At 40.1% G+C, this 26,623-nt stretch overlaps 1 protein-coding gene and 1 pseudogene across 1 annotated transcript in view; one reads left to right on the top strand and one right to left on the bottom strand.

Moving 5' to 3' along the window:
• LOC102840066 overlaps nt 1-26,623 on the top strand; it is a 1,013,887-nt pseudogene that overhangs the window by 741,500 nt on the left and 245,764 nt on the right.
• The window catches only part of LOC102815320 (unconventional myosin-XVI-like), a 29,923-nt gene continuing 14,075 nt past the window's right edge, over nt 10,776-26,623 (bottom strand). Inside the window, exon 2 of the mRNA XM_006861680.1 lies at nt 10,776-11,254. Coding sequence (XP_006861742.1) covers nt 10,776-11,254 — 479 coding nt within the window. The remainder of the gene's footprint in view (nt 11,255-26,623) is intronic.

Genomic DNA, 26,623 nt, shown 5'->3' with positions numbered 1-26,623 from the left:
TTTGACAACATCATGCTTATTGAAATAAATCAGCTGCAAAAGGGCACATATTGTATGATCATTCTTATACTAACTAAGCAAATAGAAACCAAAGATTATTATGGTTACCAGAGAGGAAGAGAGAGTGAGGGAGATTTTGCGAAGGAGTCATTGAATTTTTGTGTAATGGTGGTAGAATGATATGTAAGAAATGTAGTGAGAATGATTGAACAACTTTAAAAATGTCATCAATGTCACTGAATTGTGCCCATAGAAATTACTGAGCTGGTGTAAGTTTTGTTATATATATTTCATTACAATAAAAAATAATAATAAATGACTGAGAATGAGAAGAGAGGTTTGGAGACAATAAGGATAGATAATGTTTTTTTAAAAAAGTATGTTGTTAAGAGAATAAGAGAAGTAAATAAATAAAAGGGATAGTAGCTAATGCTGAGTTTCTTTCTCCTCCACTCATTCCTTTCCACCCTTCCCCTACCAGTAATGTGTCACTGATCAATCATGATACTGCTCTACAACCTCTAGTAATGTCTACCCCATCTTCATTCATCAGCTGAGTTTATACAGGGTTTGGATCCTACCTGGAGACTTTTCCACTTGTTCTCTCTTCTTAGAGAACTCTTCTGCAAATACCTGCTTGAATTCTTTCTTCACTTCAGACCTTTATTCAAAATGCCATTTCCATGATATGATACTTCTAGCCACCATATCTAGATGAGACTCCCAATTCAGCATTCTCTTTGTTTCAGTTCCCTGCACTCATTGCTCTTTGAACCTATTGTTGTTGTTGCTTCTGTGTGCCATCATGTCAGTTCCAACTCTTAGCAACCCTGTAGAGAGTTTACAGAATAATGTGTTTACAACCCTGTACAGAATTCCCAAACTGTAAATCATTACAGGAGCAGAAAACCTCATCCTTCTCCTGAGCAGTGACTGGTGGATTTGAACTACTAACCTTATGGTTTGTAGCCCAAAGCAGAGCCTACTATGTCACTAGGGCTTCTATTGGAATCTGTAGTATTTTTTATTTATATTCTTGATTTTGTCCACTTGTCTCAATAGAATGTAAGTTTAGACATAAAACTAGGGCTTTGGCTAGATTAGTCTCTGCTCCTTTCCCAATGATTAGAACTGTATTTGATACATAGTCTAATATGTCCTCCAATATGTCACTTTCCTTATTACTTACTGAAAAAATTAGTCTACTCATGTTTTGTTTTGTTTTGTTAAAGATGTCAGCACGTATTTCCATAACTAAATTTTAACTTTTAATATCTAGTCTCCATTCCTAATGACAGAAACCTCAATGTATTTAACTCCAGGTAAACTCATTCAATTCTGACTTAACCTCTGGTAATATAGACGCGCTCCTCCCTCATCTTTCCCCCTTATCCCTGAGATTTACTTAAATTAGCTTGGTGGAAAGCATAGTCTTTTAGATCTTTGCAATGAATCCTCAAAGCCTCCTTGGAAACTGAAAATTCTTTAAGAAAAAGTCTTTGTTCTGAAGATCCACCTCTAGACTTCTCCCTCAGGCTATGTGTGCTGCTGACTAAACTGGGGATGGCCCCTGAGGAAGCTTTATGAGAGGGTCACAGTGAGGTCACACTATTCCAAACTGTTACCCTCCTATGCACTTGTTCCTTTTATTGGTTGTGGTGACTTTGTGACTTTGTCAGTATCCCTTTTCCGCATTAATAGTCCTAAGCTTCCAAAGGCAAAGTAGAACACTGTTTCTTTTGCTGCATCTTCCCTAACATTTGGCTGTTGGTTACAACGTAAGGAATTACAACCATTATGAATAGCACTTGTGTCACGACAGACAAGTACATCAATATAACAAAATAAGATTAGAGAAATAAATTCACATAAACATGGTCAACTGCTCTTTGACAAAGATGCAAAGGAAATTCAATAAAGAATCATAGTCTTTTTAATAGATGTGTTGAAACAATTGGATATCCTTATAAAACAAACTTTTTTTTTTTTTTTTAACCTTTCACCCTATATAAAAATGATCTCAAATGGTTGGTAAACATAAATGTAAAGTCTAAAAATTATAGAACTAAAGAAAACCTAGGAGAACAACTTTGTGTACTGGAATTAGGCTAAGATTTTTTTAGCTACATCACTCTAAGTAAGATCCAGGAAAGCAAAGAGGTGATAAATTGTACTTTATAAAAATAAAAAATTCCTGCTCTTTTAAAGACATTGCTAAGGGAAAGAAATAACACAAATAGATTTAGTATATGAAGTAATTAAAATATCCCTCATTCTGTATCCTCTTTTGAATTCAGCTTGAATTGCTAGCAGTTCATGACACTGTACTGTTGCAATTGTTTGTTTGAAACTTTTAATTGTGAATTGAATGAAGATTTTCAGAGTAGATCATCAGCTTTATATTCAACAAATCCTACACTTTGTTTCAACTCAACAATTGCAATTGCCCCCATGTAATAATGTTGACTCCCCATGGTTCTTATTTCCAATCCACTCTCCTTCTTAACCTTTTTGAACTTTTTATTGTTATTGTTAAGTGCCGTCGAGTCGGTTCCGACCCATAGCGACCCTGTACAGGGTTTCCGAGGGTGTAAATCCTTACGGGAGTAGAAAGCCTCATCTTTCTCCCGCGGAGCAGCTGGTAGTTTCGAACCGCTGACCTTAAGGTTCGCAGCCCGATTTGTAACCACTACGCTACCAGAGCTCCTTTTGAACTTTACCCTTAGGTAAATGTTCCCTTTTTGATTCTGAATGGTTGACCATTCCATGTTGAGCATGCTTTACTATGCTGCTGTCCCCGACTCCTATCTACCACTTGGTTGAAAATTGATCTTGAGGGTGAGTTCCATTCCAGATCTGAAGGGTGCCCGAGGTTCATAGTCTTGGGTTCTTCCAGTCTCTTTCTGACCAGTAAACCCAATATTTTTTTTCATAATCTTGAGTTTCATTCTACATTGTCTTCCTCTCTAGCTGGACCTTCTAATCTGATCCCTTTTAAAGTATTTGGTAATGGTAGCTGGGTACTGTCTAGTTCTTATGGTCTCAGAGTCATGAATACTAAGGTTCACATGTTTCATTAGTCCATTGGGCTAAATGATTCCAAGAAGCTTCAATATTCATCATTCTTCGTTTTTTTCGCACATGGTGAGACCAATAGTTGCACCTTAGATGGCCATTCATAAACTTTTAAGATACAGTAGCTATTCACCAAAATAGAATACAGAACATTGTCTTTGTGGACTTTGTCATGTCAATTGACCATGGTGTTCCCTGAGACTACGGTCTTGAGTCCTCAGGCCCAGCAACTCATTGCTTCAAGATGTTTGTTAAACTCTAAGAAGTTTTCATCATTTTGTCTTGTGTATGCTCCACCATATTCATAGATGTGTTTGCCTGCTGCAATTGTTTCTGAGTCATCTTCAGCAACATTTTCGTTGAATGTGATATGATATCATTCAATAATTTCTGCATTGTTGGGTCATCTTTCTTGGGAATGGTCACAAATATGTGTCTCTTCTAGTTGGTTAGCTAGTTAACTATCTTCCAAATTTTTTGGCATAGATAAGTAGTGCTACCAGCATTGCATCCATTTGTTGTAGTATCACAATTGTTATCCAATCAGTTTCTGGATCCTTGTTTTTTAGCCAATGCCTTCAGTACAGTTTGGACTTCTCCCTTCAATAATATTGGTTCTTGATCACTTGCTACCTCCTCAATATTTAAACATCAGCCATTTGTTTTGGGTACTGTCACTGTGTCTTCCTTCCAATTTCATTTGATATTTCCTGCATTGTTAAAAGTATTTTGACCCTAGGATCCTTTGATACTCCAAGTCAAGGCTTGAATTTTTTTCTTCAATTCTTTCAGCTTGAGAAGTGCTGAGAATGGTTTTCCATTTTGGTTTTCTAACTCCAGGTCTTTACACATTTCATGACAATAATTTACTTTGTCTCCTCAAACTCAGTAAAAGAGCTGGTGAGTCTCCTGCTTTGGAGATCATGAGCCTCCATACATCACTCTAAGCTGATAGGAGACCCACTAGCTCTTTTACTGAGAAGGGCTTATATGAAATCCCACCTTTCCTAAGAAACTATGAATACATTGTTGTTGTTAAGTGCCTTTGAGTCAGTTCTGACTCATAGCAACCTTGTAGAGAGTTTTCCAAGGAGCAGCTGGTGAATTTAGATGGCCAACCTTGAGTTCAAATTGACCTTGTAGTATAGTGCATTATTCCACAGCACCACACCCAACAACTAGGGACTCAATATAGAAAGTGTGCTCCTGGCATCCTGCTTAGGTGTCACATTCACTGTTAGTGTACCTGTCTTTACCAATTCCTTGCTGCCAAACACCAGTGGGGCGAACAAAGATGGAAACAAAGTTCAATTATTTTCCATCTCATCAATTGCAAAGTGCCTAGGGTTTAGCTCCCAGTTAAATGTATTCTGGTCCCTCTTACAGGGCATAGAGCCCAAACAACGAAGATCAGGAAAGGCCATTTTAGCTCTTATTATTTTTTCCAAGATAAAAATTTTAAAGTTTCAAAATATTAAATCTGTCATAAGTTTTCTTCCATGATAAAACAGAGAGAACTACAGAGTTAGAATTCACAAAAACACAGATGAAAATGTAATATCCATGAAGAAAAAGGCAAACCCAGTGATATTATACCTCAAATAAATGGAATTTTATTTTCAAGACAAATATGATCTTTCTCCTTTTGGACTTAATTTTAGGCTCTCCCATTTTTTTGGCTACAAACTAAAAATGGGACAGAAAAAAAAATTTAAACACATTTTATGTTTCATTATGTTGAATATTAGATATCTGATAAAGGACTTATATTTTAAAAATATCTATAAAGAACCTTTAAATTCAATAATAAGAAACCAAACAGTTCAGTAAAAAATGAAGGAAATATTTGAACAGATAATCTGTAAGAGATGATATTAGCCTTGTTGCCATCCAGTTAGTGGATTCTGACTCCTAGTAACCCTACAGGAGAGCATAGAACTGCACCATAGGGTTTCCTAGGTTCTAAATCTTCACAGAAGCGGACTGACACGCCTTTCTACCATGGTGCATCTGGGGGGTTCCCCTGCTGATCTTTCAGTTAGCAGTCAAGGATTAATCAGCCCATTAGTTATTAAGGAAGTACAAATTAAAGCCCCAATGAAATACCACTACATATAGATCAAACCAAAAACTAAACCCACTGCAAGTCAATTCTGACTCATTGCCACACTGTGTACAGTGTCTGAGGCAGTAAGCCTTTACTGGAGCAAACAGCCTCATCTTTCTCTAGAGGAATGGGTTTGAATTTCCATCCTTGTGGTTAGTAGTCCAATGCTTTAAAAAATTAGCATGCAAAATGTTGGTGATTATATGCAGCACCTGGAACTCTTACATATATATATATATACTTTTAGTTGTTAATGCTGTTAAGTGCCATCAAGTCAGTTATGACTCATCGAAACGATATGCACACTAGAATGACACACTGTCGGGTCCTGTACCATCCTCACAATTGACCCTTCACTTTATCAAGCATGATGACCTTCTCCAGGGACTAATTCCTCCTGATAACATGTCCAAAGAACCAGAGACAAAGCCTCACCATTTATGCTTCTAAGAGGCTTTCTGACTGTACTTCTTCCAAGCCAGATTGGTTTGCTCTTCTGGCGGTCCATGTATGTTCAATATTCTTCACCAAGACCATAAATCAAATGCATTGATTCTTTGATAGTCTTTCTTATGTACTATTGAACTTTCATATGCATATGAAGCAATTGAAAATACTATGGCTTGGGTCAGGCCACCTTAATCCTAAAACTGACATCTTTGCTCTTGAACACTTTTAAGAGGTCTTTTGCAACAGATTTGTCCAATGAATACACCATTTGATTTCTTGACTGCTCCTTTCATGAGTGTTGATTATGGATCCAAGCAAAATGAAGCATTTTACAATGTCAGTCTTTTCCCCATTTATCATGATGTCATTTATTGTTCCAATTGTGAGGATTTTTGTTTTGTTTTGTTTTATGTTGAGGTGCAACCCATACTGAAGGCTGTGTGGCCTTTGAGCTTTATCAATAAATATTTTAGGTCCTTTTTGTTTCCAGCAAGCAAAGTTGTGTCGTCTGCATAGCACAGGTTGTTAATGAGTCTTCCTCCAATCTTGATGCCACATTGTTTGTCATGTAATCCAGTGTCTCTGATTATTTGCTCATCTTATAGATTGAATAAGTATTGGTGAAAGGAAACAACCCTGGTGCACACTTTATCTGATTTTAAGTAATTCTGTATTCCTTTGTTCCGTTCCAACAACTGCCTCTTATTCTATGTGCAGTTTCCTCATGAGCAAGTAAGTGTTCTGGAATACCCATTCTTCAAAATGTTATCCATAGTTTGCTATGATCCACATGGTTCAATATCTTTGCATTGTCCATAATGCAAAATTAAATGTCTTTCTAGTATTCTCTGCTTTCAGCCAAGATCTATCTGATGTCAGCAATGATATCCTTCATTCGAAGTCCTCTTCTGAATCCAAATGAAGTTCTGGCAGCTTTCTCTCAATGCACACCTATAAAGGTTTTTGGATTCTCTTCAGAAAAAAATTTGTGTGTGTATTAATGATATGGTTGGAAGATTTTCACATTCTGTTGGATCACCTTTCTTTGGATTGGGCACAAATATAGATAGCTTCCAATCAGTTGGTCTTCCAAATTTCATGGCATAAACCAGTGAGGGCTTCCGGTACTGTATCAGTTTGTTGAAACATTTCAGTCTGTATTCTATCAATTCCTGGATCCCTATTTTTAACCAATGCCTTCAGTACAACGTGGACTCCTTCCTTCAAAACCACCTGTTCTTTTATTTATTTATTTTAAAGTTTTATTGTTAACTGTGTGATAGTTTACATGGAATATACCACCTGTTCTTGATCATACACAGCCTGTTGAAATGGTTGAGCAGTGACCAATTCTTCTTAGCATAGTGGCTATGTAGTTCTTCCATTTTATTTTGATGTTTCCTGCATTATTAGATATTTTGTCTGTGTTTTTGTTGTCAAGTGCCATCGAGTCAGTTCTTATGTTTAGCATCCCTGTATAGGATTTCTGAAGAGTGACTAGTGGATTTCAGCAACCGACCTTTGCAGTTAGCAATCCAGAATTTTTTAATATTGCAAAAATAGGCTTGAAATTTTCTTTTGGTGCTTTTTGTTTGAGAACTGCTGAGCATGTTCTTCCCTTTTGCTTTTCTAACTCAAGGTCTATGCACATTTCATTATTTTGTTGTTGTTAAGTGCTGTCGAGTTGGTTCTAACTCACAGCAACCCTGTATAGGGTTCTCAAGGCTGTCTGTGTATCTTTGTGGGAGCAGAAAACCTCGTCTCTTTCCTGGGAAGCAGTTGGGGGACTCAAACTGCCAACCTTGTGATTAGCAGTCCAGTGCTTATCCTATAGAGCCACAGTGTTCTGGACATTTAATTGTGATAATTTACATGGTCTTCCTGATCTGTCCTTTGAATTTTTCTGTGCAACTTTTTAATTCTTTATTTCTTTAGTTGCTTTAGCTTCTCTGTGCTCAAGAGCAAGTTTCAGAGTCTCTTCTGATACCCATTTTGGATTTTCTTTTCTGTCTAAATAAACTTTTGCTTTCTTCATGCATGATGTTCTTGATAGCACCCCATGACTCTTCTGGTTTTCAATGATTCATGACTAATGTATCAAATCTATTCTTGAATTGGTCTCTAAACTCAGGTGTGGTATACTCAAGGTCATATTTTGACTCAGTGGACTTGCTTTAATTTTCTTCAGCTTCAGCTTGCACTTGCATGAGTAATTGGTCTTTGTTTGACTGATGATATTGCATGTCCCCATCTTTGTTTCCTATAGATGTCGTCAATTTGATTTCTATGTATTCATAGAACGTGTACAGTTGACTTTTAAGTTATTGAAAAACAAATGTTTTCACAGAATAAATCATTGATTTTGCAAATTTTTATCATATGATCTCCATCAGATTGTCACCAAGGTCATAGTTTCCAACTACTGATCCTCTCTCTTTGATTCCAACTTTTACAGTCTAATCATCAGTAATAATCAGTGCATCTTGATAGCATGGTTGACCAATATCAGACTGAAGAAGTTGGTAGAACTCTTCAATTTCATCATCACTGGCTTCAGTGATTGGTGGGTAAATGTGAATTACAGTGATATTAACTGGTCTTCCTTGTTGTTAAGTGTCATCGAATCAATTCTAGCCCATAACGACTCTGCATAGAGTTTCTGAGGAACTGCTGGTGAGCTTGAACTGGTGAGCTTGAACCGTTGACCTTGAGGATCAAACCAACTTTGGAGTCCAATGCATTAATCCACAGTACCGCACCAGGACTATGGTCTTCCTTGTAGGCACATGGCTATTATCCTAGCACATACAGAATTGTACTTTGATCTTGAAATGTTCTTTTAGATGACAAATGTGACACCATTCAGTTTCAATTTGTGATTCCTAACATATCTAAGGAGTCTTGGTGTGGTTCTAAAAAAAAAAAAAAATCTAGTGAATATCTAATACTATATATATCCACAAATGAAATATGTCCTACTCAACAATAACCATATGATGGTCTAATTTTAAATGGCCAATATTTGTCCATTCCAGATACTAATGCCTAAGGTATTGATCTTTATGCATTCCATTTCATTTTTGATCACTTTTGGTTTTCCTAGAGTCATACTTCATACATTCTATGTTCTGATTATTAATGGATGTTTGCATCGGTTTATTCTCATTTTCAACTGTGCCTCCTCAGCAAATGAAGGTCCTGAAAGTTTTGCTCTGTTTATGTCGTTAAGGTCGACTCTACTTTGAAAATGCTGCTCTTCCCCAGTCATATTTTGGGTGCCTTCTAACCTGAGGAACTCATCTTCAGGCATTATATCAGACAATGTTCCACTGTTATCCATAAGCTTTTTAGAGGCTAACCATTTAGAAGTAGTCTGACTTTCCTTTTTATGAGTTTGTCCTCCCCTGAAACCTGTCCACCATGGATGACCCTGTTGGTACTTAAAATACCAGGGGCATAGCTTTCAGCATCACAGCAACACACAAGTCACCACAGAATGACAAACAGTCATATATACGGTGGACTCTTCTAGTAGGAATGTAAAGTAACAACCATTTTGGAAAACTTGAGTAGTTTCTTAAAAAGTAGAATATACATCAACAATGTAACACAGTTATGCTACTCTTAGGTACTTTACCAAGATAAATAAAAATATATGTTCAAACAAAAGACTCATACATAAATATTCATTGTAGCTTTATTTGTAATAGCCCCAAACTGGAAACAACCCAATGACTATCAGTAGTAGATTAATGGGTAAATAATATCTAGTACTGTGTATATTCAGACAATGGAATATATTAGGAACCCTGGTCTCTCCTTGGAAACCCTATGTAGAGTTGCTATGGATTGGAACCTACTGGACAGCACTTTACAACAACAACAATAAAAAGGAATAAACCATTGACACACAACATGACTGAATCCTGAGGGAAGAAAAGAAAGGTAAAAAAAGAGGGGGGTGGGCAGGCAGGCAGAAGAGAATATACTAACAGATTGCGTTTATATGATTTTTGAAAATGCAAACTAGTTTATGAGGTCGAAAATTAGACCAGTAATTTTCTGGAGAATGGTGGACAGGGAAAGGTGAGGAGCGGGGATTACAAAAGGGCATTAGGAACATTTTATATGCCAAGAAAGGAGTAAAATTTGGACAAGAGGTAAAAGGTAAAATTTGGACAAGAGGTAAAAGGTGGACGAGTATGGTGAGAGGCTGATTTCTTTCTCTACCTGCCCGCCTAGATTAATATGGGTGTGTTTTGGGACAAATCTTTGAAACTTGATGTCTTCTTCAGAGAGAAATAGAGATGAAGGCAGAGAAGCACTTTTGAGGAGAAGCATGTAGTGAATGCTCACTTTGTGTCAGCAACTATGTTAAGCACTTTAAATGCATTATCCCATTTAATTCTAACAAAATGCTTAGCTAAGTGCCATGATCCTTATTTTATGAACTAAAGTATAGAACTTCTGAGAGGTCAAACAGCTTACTCTATGATTGCTGATCTCTGACATGAGATCCAGTGCTGATACCACCAGACGTGGCCACTCATGGACTTGTGACTGAGTCTGGAAACTCTTAATGCCTGGCTGAAGTCTATGGAAGGAGGTGATTAATAATCTCCAGAAGCCTGTTCCTGCTAGCTCTGGGCACATAAACAGTAGCCAGGGACCCAGAGGCACTGGGGTTTTTGTACTTAAGTGTGACCAATCATTCCCACATGCCTTGGACTGAAGGGTTCGTAAGCTATAGTGCTTCATTTAAAAAAAAAACAAAAACAAGGAAGAGTTGGTAACCCAAGCAAACTCAGCAGATACCTTGTTTTTTTGGGATCTGGTTCATGCCCAGAATAGTTTCTTGGGCTTTGAAGTTGACATGTGAGATGACTTCACAGGTAGGTTAAGGAGCAAAGGGAGGCAATTTTCTTTTTATTGCTCTTTTATTTCTATTCAGTCTAAATGCAAAGATGATTCCAGCCTCTTCAACATCCCATTTCCAATTGGGGGTTCTCCCTAGAGTAAGGGAAATAGGAGCTTCTGGCTGAGCGTGGGTGCGATTAAGACAACAGTTTTTCTAAATGTAGCTCCAGCCTGATCCTCAATTACCCTTACCCTACACAATGGGAGACATAGCCCCAGGAGCAACCTACTTGCTTGGGTTCTTCTGCTGCCCCAGTGACCCTGGCCTAGGTGAATTTTGTGAACCGTGAGAGATCCTGTCCTGAGTTTGGGGTGATTTGGACTCAGATTCCTTATTAAGAGAAGTGGACTCAGGCTTGGCCTCCAAACACTGTTGTTGAATGCAGCACTGGGGTGGTGGTGGACAACACTGGCGTGGTATTGGGCAGCACAGACGTGGCTGCAGATAGCACTGGCGTGGCTGGGGACCGCACTGGCATGGTGAACTGTTCTGATCTGGTGGTGGGCAGCATAGTCGTGGTGACTGGTTGCCTGGGCGTGGTGGTGGGCCACATTGGCGTGGTGGTGGGCCACATTGGCGTGGTGGTGGGCCACATTGGCGTGGTGGTGGGCCACATTGGCGTGGTAGAGGGCCACACTGGCGTGGAGGCTGGAAGCATGGGCTGTATTTTGGTTGATCACACATCTTCCTGAGATTAGGAGGTCCTGGAAAAAAAAGAGGGGGAAACTATTTCCATCAGAAGGAAAGCTAGCTGCCTCCTTTTGTTTCCCCTTCTCTGATCCTCAGATAGATTCCATCTTTTGGGTGATGGCTCAGTCCAGGGTTGGGAAAGCAGAACAGCATCCCTAAGAGACACAACCAGTCCCATTATTTTGTACCTTCATTTGTATCCATTCATTTGTTCCTCACTAGGAAATCGTTTTTCCAGATATGAAGCTATAATACCAGAACATAAATGAAATTTGCCTAAGATCTCTTAGCTAACAAGGTACAGTATGACTGACTCTTAGTAACTTGATTCTGAGCCCAGTTCAGGCACTTCACAGGTATTCCTACATATAGTCATCACTAGGTCTTTGTTTCAAACCCACCCGTCACTTCTCAGCAACCCTGTACAGGGTCATTATGAGTCTGAACTGACTTGATGGCACTTAACGACAGCAACAACCATCAGTCTGGGGAAGGCAGTGATGGTTCAAGTGGTAGAATTCTTGCCTCCCATGTGAAAGACCCAGGCTCTATGCTTTGCCAATGTACCTCAAGCATTGCCACCAGCAGATTTTCAAGGTGGCTTGCATCTTGCTATGTTGCGAAACAGATTTCAGTGACATTTACAGACTAAGAAGAAAGGCTTGGGCATCTATTTCCAAAATTCAGCCAATGAAAATCCTAGGGGGATCACAGCAGTGTGACCCACAGCAAATCATGAGGATGGCACAGGACCAAGAAGTGGTTCATTTGCTATTCACTGGGGTCTCCAACAACACAAAGTCTGCAAACCGAAGTCCAGATGATCAATAAATAGACAATACCCTAAAAGGGCAAAGGAGTAGAACTGAATCAATGGAGGCCAGAAACAGTGAACTCGAAGATAAATTTTTCAAGCTAGAACAACAATCAGAAAAAAGAATGAAAAAAGTCTGAAGGAAGTCTAAGATTCATGTGGGACAATGTAAAGAAAAGTAACCTAAGGGAGATTGGAATTTCAGAATAGGAAGAGGCAAAGAAAACCACAGAAAAGATAGTCAAAGTGCTAACATCAAAAAAGATGAGAAGATGAACATTTAAGAAGCTGAACGAACTCCAGGCAGGATGGACCTCAAAACAAAATCAACAAGACATATTATAATCAAACTCTCCAAAATCACATAAGGAAAGAATCCTGAAAGTATTGGGGTCCCCATGAGTTGGGGGTGACTCAGTGGCAGCTAACCGTAACTAAGCATAGGCAAGCAGCTGGGGGTTACAGCAAGCTAAGATGGGAAGGAAGTACATTGCTCTTGACATCCCAGGAGCAGACTTCCAGGTCTCTTTCTACAGCTCCAAACCACATGGTCTGAGCAGCTCTCTTCACTCTCTGGGATTTTCTTCTGTATAAATGGACAATGATGCACATGGGGAGGACAAACTGGACCCATAGGTGTCCTCACAATACTTCTGGGTGTAGAAAAAGCCAAAACGATTCCTTCTTTGCTTCTCTTAAACCCCATATCCCGCCCAGGAAATCAAGATTCTTGGGAGGTTCTTCAGCCTAGGCCTCAATATATGGACCATGAGGCGGCCCCTACATGGTGATTGCCTTACTCCCACCCCTGTAGAAGATGGATGAAACCTAGTCATGACCCCAGAGTTAGACAGAGGGGCTAGAGGGTCAGCAGGCTAAGAACAGCACTCATCTAACCTTGGGAGAAGGGCCCTAGCCAGGTCTGTCAGAGCCCTGTCACCTGGGTGGAGGAGGATGGGTGTGGAAGTTGGAGTAACAGTTGCTGAGGTAAAGTTGCCACCACCCTTCCAACAGGACGTCCGAGAAAAGTCTCCAGCCCAAATTGCTTTTTGAAACTGAGCCAGTTACTTCTGTGTGTTGTCCATTAAGCATGTCCATACCCATGACTCTGACCATGTAGATGCATATGTGTGTGTCCACGCAAAGAACAAGCACAGGAAAGGGGAACTTAAGGAGACTGTTCTTTGTATTTGCTCATTAAATGTTACAATTGGAGTCTGTCTGAATAGATCATCAGCTGCTATTTTCCACTGGTCTCATTTTTCCTTGCCAGTGAATCCTTCCTCCATCATATCCCTTCCTATGCTCCCTCATGCCACTCCCTCCCAGCCTGGCTCTGAAGGCTCTCTTATCTAATGCTGAAAAAGACAGATTCCTCTTATTTATATTTGGCTCTTTTCTATGTTTTGAGTATGGGAAGGATTCTAGGGGACAGGAACTACAAATCCCTCCTCATGCCAGACTTTTTGAGGGTCACCTGAGTAGGGAAGAAGGCTCTTTCAGTCTCTACTTGCCTCTGAAGGCACTCTTGCTCACTGAAGATGAAAGATTCTCAAATTAGATGGCTACCAGACAGAACACCTGTCCTGGTAGGATAAGCACTGTACCAAAAGGTTGGTTTGAGCCACAAAGTTGGTGAGTTCAAACTCAGCAGCCTCTCCTTGGAAACCCTATACAGCGTTGCTATGATCGGAACCAACTCAAAAGCACTTACAAACAACAGCAACAAAGAACACCTGTCAGATGACCTACTTTGCTGTTTGAACCTCCCCTGTGACTTAAGGGTAGACACAAGACCTTGGCTACCTTGGATGATGTGTGTGTCAGGCAAAGCCTCAACCCTTCGTCATCTGAGAACTCACCTAGATCTAGCTCATGTTGTACTAACTGAGCCAGGTGTGGCTGACAACCCCACCCACTGAAAACTGTCACTTCCAAACTGACAAATGGTGGCCTAGCCCAAGCCCAGCCTTCCTCCACCTCTACTTTGTCAGTCACCAGTACAGCTCAGGGTTTGTCTGAGGGAAGGAGTTTCTCCACCTACAAGGAGGAGTCCTTCTGTTGTGCCTTTTGGTATTGTCTGAGGGTAAAGTGATGGTAACTTTCCTTTTGGGGTCACACTATGATTTTATTTCTGAAATAGAACACTGGGAGAGAAAGAAATTTAGGGGAAAAAGGATATCTTGCAAGGCTCCTGCCTCTTGGTCTAATTTCCCTACACTCACAAGCCCCTGACTGTGTGACTCCAGAGCTGAACTGGTCAGGGCGGGATCTCACATAGGAGGTTAAGTGACTTCTTAGGGCAGGGTGTTGCCTTTAACTCATTTGTAACCCTCTGTCTGCCAGTTATTACAGTATTAGCTGTCATCAGGGAGTGTTTTCTCCATCTGTTTTAACAGGGAGACATTGGTCCTAGACTCTTAGTGGTTGGCACTGTGGGGGAGGATTCCACAGTCCATCAATCCAGATGAATAGGCACTGCAAAGAGGCTGAGCTGGTGGACATCTGCTCTGTGGATGCTCTGACTTGCCTCAGAAGGAAGGAAAGGAGAGAGAAAGAACAATGGGAAGCAACAGAGAGAAACACATAAAAAACAGATTTAGGATAGACATGTTGTTGTAATTTTTCAGTGTTATTCAGTCAGTTCTGACTCATAGTGACTCTGTGTAGGGTTTCTGAGGCGCAACTAACTGGTGGGTTTGAGCCACTCACTTTGTGGTTAGAACTCCAGTGCTTATCCTAAAGCCCTCCACTATGACCCCAAGCAGAAAAATCAGGACAAGAGAGAGTAAAAGACTGTATGTGCCATGCTCTCAGCTTCCTTTGTGGTGTTCAGAGCCATTTGTCAGAACTTGTGTGTCTGTTCTAGGACTCCCTTGCAGTGGTAGGTAGGTGAGTTTGGGTATATGGATGTGTGCAGTGAGCCAGGTATCTGTGTTTTTCTTCTTGTTGTCGGAATCCATTCCTTTAGGGGTCAAATCAGAGACCAGTCTAGAGGAAGGAGCAAGCAGCATCTTTTATATTTCTCTTTTGATTTTCTGTGTGCCTGATTTTGTCTGTCTGTCTTTCTAGGTCATGCTCTGTCTTTCATTGTATCTCCCTCATTCTTTCCACTTCTGTGTTTACCTTTCTCTGCTCTGATTGTGGTGCCTCTGAATTGACAGAGCCTCCTCACCACTCAGAATCCAGTTTATTAGGATCCATGTAAGTCCAGGCTGGGCTATTTTTTTTTTTTTTAATGTTTTATTGTGAATTATATGATAGTTTACATGGGAGAACTTTAGTTTTACATTCATTCCATCGTATATCATCTCACTGCCATGGTTCTAATCCCCTCCATGCATCATCAACCACCCAAAGGGTATATCCCAGAAACCCGCCCCCTGCACTTCCCCGTCCTCCCCCCAGTTTTTGGCCCACAGTCCCTTTCCCTCTCTGGGTCCAAGGTCCCCAGTTGCTTCATCACTCCACGTCATCATCTCTGTCTCCATCTCAGGCATCTCTGTTTCTCTGGGTAGGGTCCCACTCTCGGCTCTTCTCCGTTGATGGTCCCAGAGGACTCCACTCCTATCCTGGAGAATTAATCACTCCCTTCCTTGTTACAAAACTTCCACCTTTGCATTTCCAACCCTTATAATCCGTCCTGATAAGCATTATTCACTACAGTATCACGAGTTACCCATCTGTATCTCCTTTCATCAGCTCCGCCCAGACAGATTGAATAGTACCTTCTGGAGATTCTGCCTTCTGCCATGCTCCTTAGCACCAGGTTCCCTATTGAAAGCTTGTAAGCCAGTCACTTCTTACCTTTGTATTTCCCCCCTCCCCATTTGAGTATCCAATGTCCAAGCTGCCCTTTTCTGTCCACTTTGTGTGTGTGTGTGTGTGTGTGAATGTTTCTTGCTGTAAGGATTTATTCCCTCTTTTGAGTCTCTGCTCCATAGGTATAGGTCAAGTTCATCAGACTATATCAGCTCACTCTTTTTTTTTTCCCCCTCTTCTTTCCTTTCCTGGTTGAGCTCTGATCATCCAGTCATCAGGTCCAGGTCACGTGGGTATCATCTGCAAGTGTGGTCGCTCCTGTGTATATGTCCTCTCTTCCCGTCAGCCAGTAGCTCCACTCTCCTCTTGAGTCTTCCGTGGCCACGCCACTGACTCTGGGCCCAAGAGTCCCTAGGCCTCTTCACACTGCTTGCCAACCAGGTCCCCAACTGGGTCCACAGAAGTCCACTGAACAATGTAGGGCTTAGCTTGCCGCTTCATTTCTGCTTTTACCCCACTTCCCCCCATCAGTGATGTGTATGGTCACCAATCAGAGCGTGCATTTCTGTTGGGTCTTAGTCTTGGAAGGGGGTCAGGCTGGGCTATTTTTACAAAGTGATTCTCATCTCAGCTGCTAGAAAATCTGGAGGCATCAGAGTGCACTCAGAGCTTCCTGTGCAGGGGGGCTCACCTGTTGCTCCCACAGACTCCCCTATGAGCACATTCCCTGTGGTCAGACCCTGGAAATGGGTCCCAAGGGTAGAGGTTGTGCCATGACAATGATGAATAGGTTAGGAATCAGCTGTGTCTAACCAAGCCAATTTATAGCTACAGTGGCATAGGGCTGGAAATCAACCAGCAGGCTTTCCTCACTATATATCTCCTTTAGTTCAGGAATAGTTAGCCCTCCTTTAATCCTACCATCTGCAACTGGGTTCCTGCTCAACACACAACCTCCTAGGCCATGTTACCTTTTGCATTCGAATGCCTCCTTGTAGTTGCTATTGCGGGCCATCCAGTGGGTCTGACTCAGCAAAAAAGAACAAAACACTTCCTGGTCCTGCGTCATCCTCACAGTTGTTGTCTGAGCCCGTTGTTACTAACACTGTGCCATTCCATTCTGTTGGGGGTCTTCCTCTTTTCTGATGACCCTCCACTTTTCCAAACATGATGTCCTTCTCAAGGGACTGCTCCCTCCTAACAACGTCCTTAAAGTATAAGAGAGAAAGTCTCACCATCATAGCTTCTAAAGAGCAATTTGGCTGTTCTTCCAAGATAAGTTTGTTCTTCTGACAGTCCATAGTACTTCCAATTTTCTTCTCCAATGCCATAATTCAAATATATTGATTCTACTGTGCTTTCCCTTATTCATTATCCAACTTTCATATGCATATGACGTAGTTGAAAATACCATGGCTTGCATCAGGCACACCTTAGTCCTCAAAGTAACATGTTTGCTCTTTAACACTTTCAAGTGATCTTTTGCAACAGACTTGCTTAATGCAAAACATCATTCAATTTCTTGACTGTTATTTCCATAAGCATTGATTGTGAGTCCAAGCAAAATGAAGTGTTTGAAAACATTAATCTTTTCTCCACTTACCATAATGCTATTTACTGGTTCAGTCGTTGTGAGGATTTTTGTTTTCTTTACACTGAGGTGCAACTCATACCAAAGGCTGTGATCTTTGATCTTCATCAGTAAGAAGTTTAAGTCCTCTTCGTTTTCAGCAAACAAGGTTGTGTCATCTGCATATCGCAGGTTGTTAGTCTTCCTCAAATCCTGCTGCCACATTCTTCTTCATATAATCAGGATCCTTGGATAATTTTGCTCTGTATACAAATTGACTAAATATGGTAAAAGGATACAAGCCTGGCACAAACTTTCCTGATGTTAAGCCATTTGTTATCACCTTGTTCTGTTTGAACTATCACCTCTTGGTCTATTCAGGTTTTTCATGAGGACAATTAAGTGTCCTGAAATACTCCTTTTCCACAATATTATCTATAATTTGTTATTATCCATACAGTCTAATACCTTTGAATAGTCAATAAAGCACAAGTCAACATCTTCCTTGTAGTCTCTGCTTTCAGCCAGATCCATCTGATATCAATAATAATATCCTTAATTCCGTGTCCTTTTCTCAATCTGTTTCTGGGAGCTCTCTGCTGATTTACTACAGTTACCATTTTTTAATGAGTTTCAGCAAAATTTTATAGGCATGTGATATTAATGATATTCAATTATTTCTGCATTCTGTTGAGTCACCTTTCTTTGGAATGGGAGCAAATATGGGTCTCTTTCAATTGGTCAGCCAGGTAACTGTCTTCCAAATTTCTTGACACGGATGATTGAAAACCTACAGTGCCGCATCAGTTTGTTGAAACATTTCAGTTTGTATTCTGGCAATTCTTGGAGCCTTGTTTGTAGCCAATGTCTGCAGTACAGTTTGGATTTCTGTCTTCAATACCATTGGTTCTAGGTCATTGGTCCCTCTTGAATTGATTGAATATTGACCAATTTTTTTCCATCTTCTTTTGATAATTCCTGTGTTATTCAATATTTTGCCTATTTGTTGTTAAGTGCCATGGTGTTAGTTCCAATTCAAAGCATCACTGTATAGGGTTTCTGAGGATTAGCACGTGGGTTTGAAACACCAATCTCATGCTTAGCAGTTGTGTTTATCCTACAGCGTCACAACAGGACTCCTTTTTTGCCTATATAATTAATTCTTCAGTATTACAGCCCAAGCCTTGAATTTTTTCTGTTCTTTCAGCTTGAGAAATGCTGAGTATGTTCTTATATTTTAGCACATTTCATTATAATACTTAACTTGGTACTTCTCCGGCAACCCTTTGAAATTTTCTGTTCAACTCTTTTAGTTCATCATTGCTTCCAGTTGCTTTAGCTTCTCTACACTCATAAGTAAGTTTCAGTCTCATCTGACATTCGTTTTGGTCTTTTCTTTCTTTCCTGCTTTTTAAATGACCTTTTGCTTCCTTCATGTTTGATGTTCTTGATGCCATCCCACAACTCTTCTGGTTTTTGGTCTAATGCATCAAAGCTGTTCTCAAGATGGCCCCTAAATTCAGGTAGGATATATTTAAGGTCATATTTTGGCTCTCATGGACTTCAGCCTGAACTTGCATTAGAGCAGTTGATGGTTTGTTCTACAGTCAATCCTAACCCCTGGTTTGTTTTGGTTGATGATACTGAGTTTACCCATCATCTCTTCCCACAGATGGAGTCAATTTTAATCCTGTGTGTTCCATCTGATGAGGACCATGTGTATAGTTGACATTTATGCTGTTGAAAAATATGAGGATGAGACAAAAATTATCCCACACTCTGGCTGTAAAATATATTTTAATCAACTTTTAGAATAGACAAATGCATCATTTTCAACATAATGTCTTTTATTTTCAATACACTTTATCCATCTGTCAATAATTGTTTGTATTTCCTTATTAAAAATGTTTTATAACCTATGATGATTAGGAGAGAGGGAAATTACTCATGGGCTAGAGGGTAGACACATGTTAGCATGGATGATGACAGGGCAGGCAATAGACAAAAGATGTTAGCAGAGGAAAGGTGAAGGTAGTTAGAGGCACAGGGAGGAATACAATAGATAAAGTAAATAGAGGTAAATATTGTTAACTGTTGGTACATGCAGGGGATTGCAACCTTGTAATAAAGCAAAGTATAGGACTTGTTGAATATAAAATTGATGACCTGCTCTGTAAGCCTTCATTCAGTTTACAATAAAAAGTTGGAAAAAAAATGTTTTAGGCTGAAATTCGAGCCACGAATGCACCACGCTGTCTTCATGTCTTCCTTAGAGGTGAATCTCCACCCTCGAAGGACTACTTTCAGAGGATGGAAATCATAAAAGTCCAATGGAGGAAGATCAGGACTACAGGGAGGATACTTTAACACCAGAAAATAAAGTTTTTGCAGAGTTTCAGCTGTGTGGGCAGAGATGTGAGGACATATATGGTCATGTAAGATCACAATGCCTTTGGATAGCAGTCCTCTGAGTTTAATCTGAAGTTTAGGCTTCAGCTCTTCAGTGAGCATCTCAGTTATGAGCACTGTTGGTTATTGAATCTTTATCTGTTCCAATACTGGCCCTTGAGAATCCCAGAAAACTGTAAGAATCAATTTTCCAGCTGATGGTTGACTTCTGAAAATTTTCTTGGTCAGCGATTGAGGATGTTTCCATTCTATACTCTGTCGTTTATTCTCAGATTCATAGTGAAGATGAGTTCATGTCTCATTACTAATAACAATTTTTTTAAAAACCCGTTTTTACCTTCCTTTGACTGTCCAAATTTTGTTTGCAAATGTTCAAACGCTTGTTTATGCTCTTGCATGAGCTGTTTCAGTACCCATCTCACACAAACTTTTCAAAACCCATGTCTGTCATGGATTATTTAATAGGCAAAACTATAGTTGATTTGTAATGATTTGCCACATAATTCACTGTCACTTGTCTATTCAACAAAATCATTTCACATGCATGTTCAGTGTTGTCATCAACCATGGATGTGCACAGGCACTTTAATATAACCTGAGTGTGGATAATTTTTGACTCAAGATCGATGCATTTGCAATGAATAAGTCCTTTGTCTTGCAAAATTTTATCATGTGACTTTCAGCATAGTTTCTATCATGAAGGCCATATTTTCCAACTACTGCTCTTTCCTCTTTGTTTCCAACTTTTTCATTCCAGTCTCCAGTAGTTATCTTGATTGCATGTTTGAGCAATTTCAAACTGAAGAAATTGGCAGAATTCTTCAGTTTCATCATAGCTGGCTTTGGTGGTTGGTGTGTAAATTTGCATAATGGTGGTATTAACTGGTCTTTCTTGTGTTGCCTTGAGTTTGTTCCGACTCATAGCTGTCCTGTATAGGGTTTTCAAGGAATAGCTCATGGGTTTGAAGCATCAACCCATGAAGCATGTGTTTAGCTGTCTAGTTCTTATCTTACATTGCTATACTGACACTTGTAAGTGTATGGATGTTATCATATCACACAGATAGCATTGTACTTCAAAATAGATCTTGCAACGTTCTTTTTTAAATTTTGTTTTTTTTTTTGCAATGTTCTTTTTGATGATGAATGTAATACCATTCCTCTTCAGTTTGTAGTTCTCAGCACAGTAAACCATGTGATTATCCAATTCAAAATGGCCAATAACTGTTCATTTCAGCTCATTAATGCCTAGGATATAGATTTTATGCATTCTATTTAATTTTTCATGACTTCCAATTTTCCTAGGGTCATAAAAATACTCCATGTATTCCCTGTTCTGAACATTAATGGATACTTACATTGATTTCTTCTCATTTTCTGTTATGCCTTATCAGCAAATGAAGGTCCCTAAAGCTTTACTCCATCTAAATCATTAAGGTCAACTTTACTTTGAGCAGACATTTCTTCCCCAATTGTATGTTGAGTGCCTTCTAATCTGAGAAACTCATCTTCTGGCACTATATCAGACTGATAGTCTGCGATTTTATTCATAAGGTTTTCATTGACTAACCATCTGGAAGTAGTTTGCCTCCCCTTCTTACTATGTATTAAGTCTGGAAGCTCTGCTGAAAACTTTCTACATGGGTGCCCCTGAGGGTATGTAACAGACCAGTGGCATAGCTTTCAGCATCACATCACCACACAAGTCACAACAATATGATAAACTGACAAACAAGTGGTAGATCTTCTAGGTAAGACAAACTTATCCCTTAGCTCTATGCCCCCTCCTTCCTAAACAAGGAAACCTGCCAGACCATGTCACAACCCCTGTATCACAGAGCTAAAGCTATGTTCTTAGGTGTTCTTGCTACTTTATTTCAATGAAGATTACCATGAGACAGAATCCAAAACATCTGCCCCCTACCTTAGCCACTTCTCTGGCCAGTGTTCCTTTTATCCTCTGCGGACTGATTCAGAGCAGATCCATGTCAACTTATCACTCATCTCTGAACAGATTTTTGTACCCAATCTTCCCCTGGCCTAGACACTCTTCTGCTGCCCCATCTCCACAGTTTCACTATATTATTCAGACCTGAAATCTCAATTCCAAAATCACTTGCTTAAGGGAAACTTACCCCATCTATAGCATTGGTTCCCCTGATATACCTTCTTGAAGCTCCCTGCGGTTCTCACTGCACTGTATTTTAATTAGTAATTTCTGAATCCACCTCTAGACTGTTAGTTTCATAGATGAAGGTATCCTTAATATCTTGCTTACTACTCTGTTCTCAATGTCTAACACACTGTGTGGCTCTGTAGACCTCAATATCTATTAAACGAGTGAATGGATGAGTAAATGAATAAACAAGTCATGGGGAGAGGCTCCAAAAGACAAGGTTACCTTGCTTGGTAACTTCTCTTCAGTCTCTTCTACTTAATTCATGGTCTCCAGGCTTGGCTGTCTTCCCTCTTCTTGTCCCAACAGCTTGACCCTTCCTCAGCTGCCCAGCAAGTCCATGCCCATCAGAAGTCAAAATCTTCTGAACCAGATGGCTTCTCTTCTTCCCAATGCCAAAGTTCCGAGATTCTAAGCCTCTATGACACTATAATTCTATTCCTTGCAGGGACTTTATGACTATCTGACTGACTCACCAGTGCTTCCTGTACGACTACACTTGGTTTCCTCTCTCCTAAAGGACGATGAGAAGTCTTGATGTGGGATAATGCAATAGACTGCAAGGTTGATGGTTCAAATTCACCAAATACTTCTCAGAAACCCTATACTGGGTTACTATGTTTTGAAACTGACTCAATGACACTTAACAACAACAACAAAGGACAGTGATAGAGTTCTTTTGCTGACCCATAAGCATCCTATCACCTAAAGCACAAATTTGTGTTGTCTACTCCTGGTGTGATGCTTTTGAACTATGGCATTGGAGGAGAATATTGAAAGTGCCATGGGATGCCAAAAGAACAGATCTGTGTTGAAAGAAGTGCAGCCAGAGTGCTCCTTGGAGGCCAAGATGGCCAAACTTCGTCTCTCATATTTCAGACATATTGGCAGAAGGGACCAGTCGCTAGAGAAGGATATCATGTTTGGTAAGGTGGAAGGTCAGAGAAAAAAAGGAAGACCCCTAATGAGATGGATTGGCAAAGTGGCAGCATCAATGGGCTCAAGCATGGCAACAATTATGAAGTTAGTCCAGGATTGGGCAGTGTTTCGTTCTGTTGTGCTTAGGGTCACTATGAGTTGGTACTGACTCGATGGCACCTAGTGACAACAACTCCTGGTGTGGTGTTGTAGGATCAGCACTGGACTGTGAGCCACAAAGTCAGCAGTTCCAACCCACCAGCTGTTCCTCTGAAACCCTACACAGGATATCTATGAGTCAGAACCGACTTGACAGCACTTACAACAACAAAGGAGTCTTGGCAGCATAATGTTACAAGTTGGGCTACCTCTTGGAAAGTCAGCAGTTTGAATCTACCAGCTGTTCCTCAGGATAAAGATGAGACTTTCTACTCCAGTAAAGACTTTCAGCCTCGAAAAGTCTACACAAAGTCACTATGGGTCGGAACCGATTCAACTGCACACAACTACCACTATCACTATTTACCAGGCTCTGTCCTAAATGTGTGTATGCTTAGTAAGATAATGTTGTCATTCTTAAAGATCTTATAATTCAACATAGAGACAAGCCAATAGATGACTTGGATTCTGTGTGATAAGAATGACTATGAGGTGGGCACAAGATGCCATGGAAGTTCATATTGCCAAGGACCCTTTAGGAAGAAGTGATATTTAAGCTGAGACCTCCATAGTAGTTGTAGGATGGTGATGGGTCATGGAGTTGCATAGAAGAGGTGACTCAGACTCTGACACGGGAGGGTTTGGACTTCTAGGGAAGTGTTACTATTATGCTTGACTAGAATAGAGTGGGAAGTGGGAAATGAGGCAGATTAAGCTCTACTTAGATGTATTGGAGGATGTATTGATGAAAACCTCATATTCAGAGAAGCTTAGACTTCATCCTTAGAAGTGTGGTGACCATGTTGTTGTTGTTGTTATTAAATGCCATCGAGTCTGTTCCTGTTCCAATCCATAGCAAACCAGTATAGGGTTTCCATGGAGCTGCTGATGAACTTGAACTGTTGGCCTAACAATTCAAACTGACTTTATAAGTCAGCACATTAACCCACAGTGCCACACCAAGACTCCATGGGGACGATGGCAGAGTTTAAGACAGGCTCAAATAGAACAGAGCCTCTGTTTCATTCATTTTGATATTTCCACACTATAACTAAGTGCTTAGTACATAAAAGTTTATGAAACTCAAACAACTAAATCACCTTTTAAAATGGGACAAGAGAAGCATTTGCTGTTTTCCTTTCTTCTCTTGCTGTTAAGTGTCGTTGAGTCAGTTTGGACTCATAGCAATCCTGTAGAGGGTTTTTGAGGAGTGGCTAGTGAGGTTGGACCACCGACCTTGCAGTTCAAACTGAGCTTGAAGTCTGGCTCCTTAACTTGCAGCGCCACACCGGGACTGCTTTCTTCTCTTAGCATAGCCTATTTGAGGACAGCCAATAGCACTTTTCTTATAGAAAACAGACCTAGCCTTAAATCATTTTCAGGAATCAAACAAATGCTCCATCCTGGCTCCATCCTGCACTGTGAGCCTTCTCCATACTGCATGAGTATATACATCTTAGCCCTTTGCTCACACTCTGATCTCTCAAACTACCGCTCCTAGAGGAGAGCACAGTGTCAGCTAGGTAAGTCCTCTGGAGAATGGGTCAATGAAGGTGGTCTTGGGCCATTTAGGGATAGAATTATAGTCATGTAGAGGCCACTCTGGACACTTGTTGCTGTTGAGGTTATGTGATGTCTAGTTGGTTCCAACACATAGTAACCCTGTCTAAGGAAAGTTGGACAGTTAATAAGGAAGATTGTAGAAGAGCTGATGCATTTGAGTTATGGTATTAGAGAAGAATATTAAAAGTGCTTTGGACTGCCAGAAGATCAAACAAATCTATATTGGAAGAAGTACAGCCAGATTGCGCCTTAGAAGCCAGGATGGCCAGATTTTATCTCTCATACTTTGGACATATTATAAGAAGGGGCCAGTTCCTGGAGAAGGGCATCATGCTTGTGGACAGTCAGTACAAAAGAGGAACACCCTAACAAGATGAATTGGCACAGTGACAGCAGTAATGGGCTTAAGAGTAGCAATGATTGTGAGGCGAGTTCAGGACCAACAGTGTTTCCTTCTGTTGTACATAAGGTTGTTATGAGTTGGTGCTGACTCGACAACACCTAACAACAACAATAACAATAACATGCAACCAAATAACAGAAACAGTGCACTAAATGGTTTGTAAGTAATTCACGGTTATATAAAGTATATATGACGACATATACAAAATAATGTAAGAGTGTTGTATGCTTTATCCCACAGTGCCATACCAGGCTAGTATATAGAGTCCTAATGTGGCACTGTAGAATAAGCACTGGACCACAAGTTCAGTTTGAATCACAAGGTTGATGGTTCAAACTCACCAGCCACTCCTCAGAAACCCTATACCGGGTCACTATGAGTCAGAACTGACTTGACGGCACTTAACAATAATGACAACAACAACATATGCTAGTATATACATAGATATTTTTCTGAAAGAATTATCCCCCATTCACACACATGAACTATTAGTATGTTTATTAATGTGCACTGATTGATTATTTTTTAACCATGAATGTTAACGAAATAATGACCTAAGTTCATAAAGTCTATCTGGGTCTTAGGGATAGGTCTATTTTTTGTTTATTGGTATTATTCCAAGGTTCTATTATACAGTATGAGACACCCTAGTTATTAAATTATTATTTTATCAATCAATAAATGAAAGAATGAGTTAACCAATGCATTAATTCAGAACTTGTTTGCTGTTCCTTTTCTTCTGTTTAAACACTTACTGCTTGGTATCATGGAACTGGTCCTGGGTCCTTCCTTCTTCACTGTCTCCATTTATTGTCTTGGTGGGACTTTTTAAGCTTCATGGCCAGAAAGACCATTTACAACATCAGCAGTGATCTCAGCACAGACATCTCATCTGAACCTCATATATCCATTCTCAAATGGGTGTCTACTAGTCATTTCACATTCAATTACCTACAACTTAACTACTGATACTTTCCCCCAAATATCCCCACTCCTGATTTCCCCCTAAACATCCTCTACGACATACTATTCCCACGTCAGAAGATGATCAAAACTTTGGAGTCCTCCTTTGAAGTCTTCTGTGCTCATAGACCTCACATTTAGTCTGCCAACAGATTCTGTTAACTTTAAAATGTGTCTCTTGTTACCACAACCAACATGAGATATCACCATCTTGCCGAGAGCCTGCCCCGGCATACTTATTTCAGGTTTTTTTTCGAAGACGTGTGCGGCGGCGGCGATAAGGGATTACACGGAGTCATGGGTCATGATAAATTCAAAATCTTATTACATGCTTTATTCTTCTCATTTCTATACTACTCTACTTCTCTCATTCTTTACTGCCCTGCTCATTTTTTTACCCTCCTGCTTATTCTTTTCTCTCCTGCTCTCCTGCTCATCTCTTCTGCTTCTCTCCCTTCCCCTGATCCTGCTTTCATTCTTTCCTCTCCTGCTCATCTCTTCCGCTTCTTTACTAGCGTCCCCTCCCTCCATTTCTTTACTGTCTCTTTCTCTACATTACTCTTATTCTTTTTCTTTCTATACTACTACTCCTAATTATCTACATTACTACTTTCACTACTCCACTCCCCTGCTTCTTCTCTACATT

The sequence above is a fragment of the Chrysochloris asiatica genome, unplaced genomic scaffold (assembly GCF_000296735.1).
Source record: "Chrysochloris asiatica unplaced genomic scaffold, ChrAsi1.0 scaffold00042, whole genome shotgun sequence".
NCBI classification, from domain to species: domain Eukaryota; kingdom Metazoa; phylum Chordata; class Mammalia; order Afrosoricida; family Chrysochloridae; genus Chrysochloris; species Chrysochloris asiatica.
The sequence above is the reverse complement of the archived record's forward strand: the minus strand, read 5'-3'. Positions and strand labels throughout refer to the sequence as shown.